The sequence below is a fragment of the Cyclospora cayetanensis genome, unplaced genomic scaffold (assembly GCF_002999335.1).
Source record: "Cyclospora cayetanensis isolate NF1_C8 unplaced genomic scaffold, CcayRef3 CcayRef3_contig_273, whole genome shotgun sequence".
Taxonomy (NCBI): Eukaryota; Apicomplexa; class Conoidasida; order Eucoccidiorida; family Eimeriidae; genus Cyclospora; species Cyclospora cayetanensis.
This window is the reverse complement of record NW_020312229.1, coordinates 448-4,599: the sequence shown is the minus strand read 5'-3', so window position 1 is coordinate 4,599 and position 4,152 is coordinate 448. Positions and strand designations below refer to the sequence as shown.

General features: G+C 54.7%; 1 protein-coding gene across 1 annotated transcript; it reads right to left on the bottom strand.

Moving 5' to 3' along the window:
• Positions 1 to 2,895: 2,895 nt before the first annotated feature.
• Positions 2,896 to 3,915, bottom strand: LOC113147570 (suppressor of Ty 6 homolog). Its single transcript, XM_026338545.1, has 3 exons — positions 3,735 to 3,915; positions 3,172 to 3,328; positions 2,896 to 3,001 (listed from the first exon to the last, which is right to left on the bottom strand). The coding sequence occupies exons 1-3, from the start codon at positions 3,913 to 3,915 to the stop codon at positions 2,896 to 2,898; spliced, it is 444 nt and encodes a 147-aa protein (XP_026194330.1).
• Between the last annotated feature and the right edge of the window lie 237 nt (positions 3,916 to 4,152).

Below are 4,152 nucleotides of genomic sequence, written 5' to 3'. Positions count from 1 at the left end.
CAGCCGTTGCTTCTCCTGTGTGTACTCGGCGAGGTGCTGCCGCCGCTGCACCACACAAACGCAAACAACAGCCGCTTTCGCAGGTGCCACCCAAGTAGCAGCAGAGAGAGCGAGCCAATACAGGGTCTAGCTTAACGTGTTGAAATAGAACGGGGAACAGGAAGACAGAAATATCCCACGCACACACACACGCGTCATAGAAACAACAACCAGTCGAAAGAAAGACGTCCTTACACATATGCACCTGCCTTTGCACCCAACTCCCATGCAACCCCCGATACTGTCCCTTAGTCTTCTACCCCTGACTCTCCCTGTCTCGTTTCAAACTTAAAAATATAGGCCGCACATGCCAGTATCCACTCTCCTTCCACCAGGCCACTAGAAGCCTAAGCGTCGTCTCCTTATGATTCCACAGCCGGAACCCCGAGCCATCAACATAAATGCCGTCGCAGAAGTAAAGTTCTTTTGCTCCATCGTTCTGCGTCGGCGGTACCACCACTAAATGAAACCGCAAGGGATTCTCCCGCTTAGAAGAGCCTCCCAAGGGGGGCCCACCACCTCCGCCAGGTACCCCGTCATCCGCTGCGTTTCCAGTATGAGAAGAAGGTGGAAGAATGCACCACGAGATGCTGTCTGGCCGACTCATAGATTCCCGCTTCAACTCTTTGAGTGCCGTCGGTAAATCGCACCCACGAAACTTCTGAGGAACATGCAGAAAAAGCGGTACTTAGTTCCTTTTCCCGCGCAGGATAAATGGATCAGCATCAGCAGAAGGCAAAGGATAGCAGCTGCAGGAGAAACCGGAGATCGCCATGTACACCCCAGGCGGAGCAGCGGCAACGGCAAGCGCTGCATCTGGAAAAGTACGACTGCGACCTGAGCTACAAGGGGGCAGCGCGGGACTGACTGGATGACGAGCGAGCTCCTCGAGATTCATTCTTAGAGGCTCGCAGAACATAGCGATAATCTGGTCGAAGGAGTCGTACGAGCTTCCTAAGAGAATCAGCTCTTTCCCAACTTGTCCAGATGCTGGAGCCGAATCTGCTGCTCCTGTTGCAGCCGAATTCTCCTCCACATGCAGACAAAGCGCTCGGAATGGGGTGCTGCAACTTTTAAGCATCAAGACGAAGCCATCCCGGTGGGAGCCTGGACGAAACAAGGCCTCCCCCAGTGGCACCTGCATGCATGCATCCATGCACGCACACACTTCCGAACCTAGGTCTTATGCTCAAGACTCTCCGCAAAAAGCGTCTTTTGCAGAGAGAAACCAGCGCCGCAGACGATGGCCAGCAAAGAAGGCACTACCCGTGCACCTTCCACACGACCGCATCCGCATCCAACGGATCAACAGATCATCAGACATAGCACCTGAGCCTCAACTGTTTGCTGCCTGCGCATCAAGAGCGAAGTCGACAAGGGTGCACACGCATGCCTCAGCACACACAGCCTTGGCAACAACAGCGCCACAGTGCTCCTTACGGCAGGATCTTGCAGCAACTGGAGGGCTCTGCGGTGCGAACATGATTTATAGTTGGGATGACGAATGGGACGATATCTCCGGAGATGCTGCGTCTGCTGCCCGGCCAGTAGTTCCTCCCGCTCACTGCAGCAAACCGAAACACGAAATATCCATCTGTACGCCGCTGAAGGTGGACAGAGACATCCAGACGAACGCGTGTACACGGCCACTTACAGGGAGGCTGCAGGTGCTACATGCAGACAGGGACGATCGAGATGCCCTCTCTCAGCCTCTACGAGAGCCTCAGCGGGCTGCTTACAATTTGAGAGCACGCCTGGTCCCGAGAAGATCACATGCTGCCGCTGGCGACAAGAAGTTGGATAGCCGTCCAACAGCCTTGCTTTCTGCACAAAAGAGGGAAAGCGCGTGCTTCACTGCGTCCGCGGTGCATACGCAGAGCACCCTAAAAGAAGGAAATCCCCTGTCCAATTCGGGGTCGTAAAAGAGCCGCAGCACTCGGCCAGGAAGAATCTCCCCTGAAGGCACACACACACACACACACACACACACACACACACAAACGATATGGGAGGCACCGAAAGCAGAGGGGTATCCGGAATCTCCAAGCGGAGGAAGGCCATAGCCTGCGTTGAAGAACGCGGGTTGAGCCTTTGACTGCAGCATTTTCCGCGCCTGTTGAGACACTGCACGACTCTCCGCCATCGGGGAGACTGCGAATTCTTCGCTCCTGAGGCAGGCGTCCTCCCCGGAGAAAAGCAGAAAAAAGTGTGCGTCATTCAATCGGCTCACCGATCAGAGGCGACAAATCTTCCTCCTGCGGACATGCAGCCTTGCTGCGAGCAGCCAGCAAACTCCGGAGTTCTCGCAGATCGGCGAAGGAAACCTTGATATCGGAGGGCTTCAGGTGTGCATACACTCGAATACCTGCCGCATGCGCCACGTGGCAGGAGACAGCTGTCCCTTCCCGCAGCTCTTCTGGCTGCTCTCCGCTGGCCAAGTAAAACACCTCAATGTCGCTAAGTGGGCAGAACGGCAAGCGGCGATCGCGGAACGGATGCCGCAATTCAGAGACCATTGACTCTAAATAGGGCCTGCAGAGAAAAAGGCACGTAGTACACGGCAACAGATTCACAGACACGCATGACGAACACGCTGTAGGCGCAAATATCTCTATCAAGGAGAACGCATCATAAAAAGGCATTCCTGCAGAAGACTTCGAGGCTGCTGTTGCGGCAGTGGGCGTTGCACTTGATAGGTGCAAACAAGAAGCGTTGGTGGTCGTTTGCTGCTGAGAGACATGCACCACGTGTGGCGCCTCGTGCGCTTTATCGCCACAGGCTTTCTCGTCCTTGTTTCTCCCGCCCATGCCCTTCTTTGTGCTTTGTGTGTGTGCATGCTACCCCCTCCCCCCAAGACTATCTCCGTTTCCATGTTGCTGACAGCATGCGGCATCCTTCAGGCTCGTCCTTAAGCAGTCCGACAAACGCCTCCAGATCTAAGCCCTCCAACATGGAAGGGTCTCTGAGTGCACGATTCAAGACACAAACACGCGACATTTTAGCTTATCGCACATGATGCCTTGCCTTTAGCTACACTCAAACACGACACCTCAAAAAAAATCCTTTCAAGCAACGTCTGCAAGGAGGCATAAAGAGGGTTCAGCAGGACTCATACGGCTCCTGCCGACTGACTTAAGAACCTCCGCAATGGCTTCTTCCTCTGTCTCCTCTGGAGGATCCTTCGCTGTCGCCTCTTTTTTATCCCCTTGATGCGCCTCCAGTGCATCTCTGCATAGCCGTGAAAGCCAGGAGCTCCCCTCAGTCGGGTGGATGCGGGTCGCATCTAGAGCTGTACAAAATCCAGATTTCACAAAGCCGCACATACAGATATACACATATACATCTACATACATATATAGATAGACATATACATGCACGTGCGCATGCATATACATACGTGCGTGCCCAACTCGCAAACGTTCTCTCTTTCTCTCTACCCCAAAGTCGGAAGCGTGAAATGCAAATCAGCGGCACCCTTCAGCCTTCACGAACAAAGCCCGTCTCCGCCAGGGGGCCGTGTATTGCTTCTCAAGACGTGCATCAATCCCACGAGCGCATTAAAATCCTCAGGCAGAAGCGTGTCTCGTGTCTCTCTTCCCCGCTAGCGCTTCCCGGAAAGCCTCACAGAGCCACCGACGAGCACCACGCAAATATGAACGAGAATCTTCACTGCCAACCACGCGCAAAAGCCTCACCATCGAGTGCATCAGCCTCCCCCGCCGGCCCCTCCGTCTTCAAACTCAAGAAAGCTGCACAGTTCGTGTATACACGAGGTCCTAGGCCCTTCTTGCTGTCGCGATCTCCCACTCCAGAGCCTTGAGGAAACTCTGCATCGGAGTCTTCGCTTTCTTCCGCCAAGCACAACTGAGAGCGCATCTGCACAGTTGCATGCATCACGCCGAACAGCTCCCGCCATAGAGAAACCGGCGCTGGCGGCAGCACCAAACGGTCCCAGGTGCGAAAGTGCCGAGGGGAGAGGCGCAGGTAGGGATTACCACACTTCTAGCCGCCTCGCCAGCTTACAATGAGCGCTGAAGACTTGAGCATATTGAGCAGTCGCTGAGCCTTGCGAGGGCCCAGTCCAGGAACAAACTGCAGAAGCGCTGCAGCGCC

What these genes read in the sequence shown, in the direction of transcription:
- LOC113147570 (XM_026338545.1), bottom strand. Translation starts at nt 3,915, where the DNA reads ATGCGCTCTCAGTTGTGCTTGGCGGAAGAAAGCGAAGACTCCGATGCA. An exon ending in GGAGGCTGATGCACTCGATG is followed by an intron (nt 3,329 to 3,734) that starts GTGAGGCTTTTG and finishes GATTTTGTACAG; the next exon opens with CTCTAGATGCGACCCGCATC. An exon ending in GCCATTGCGGAGGTTCTTAA is followed by an intron (nt 3,002 to 3,171) that starts GTCAGTCGGCAG and finishes TCGTGCACTCAG; the next exon opens with AGACCCTTCCATGTTGGAGG.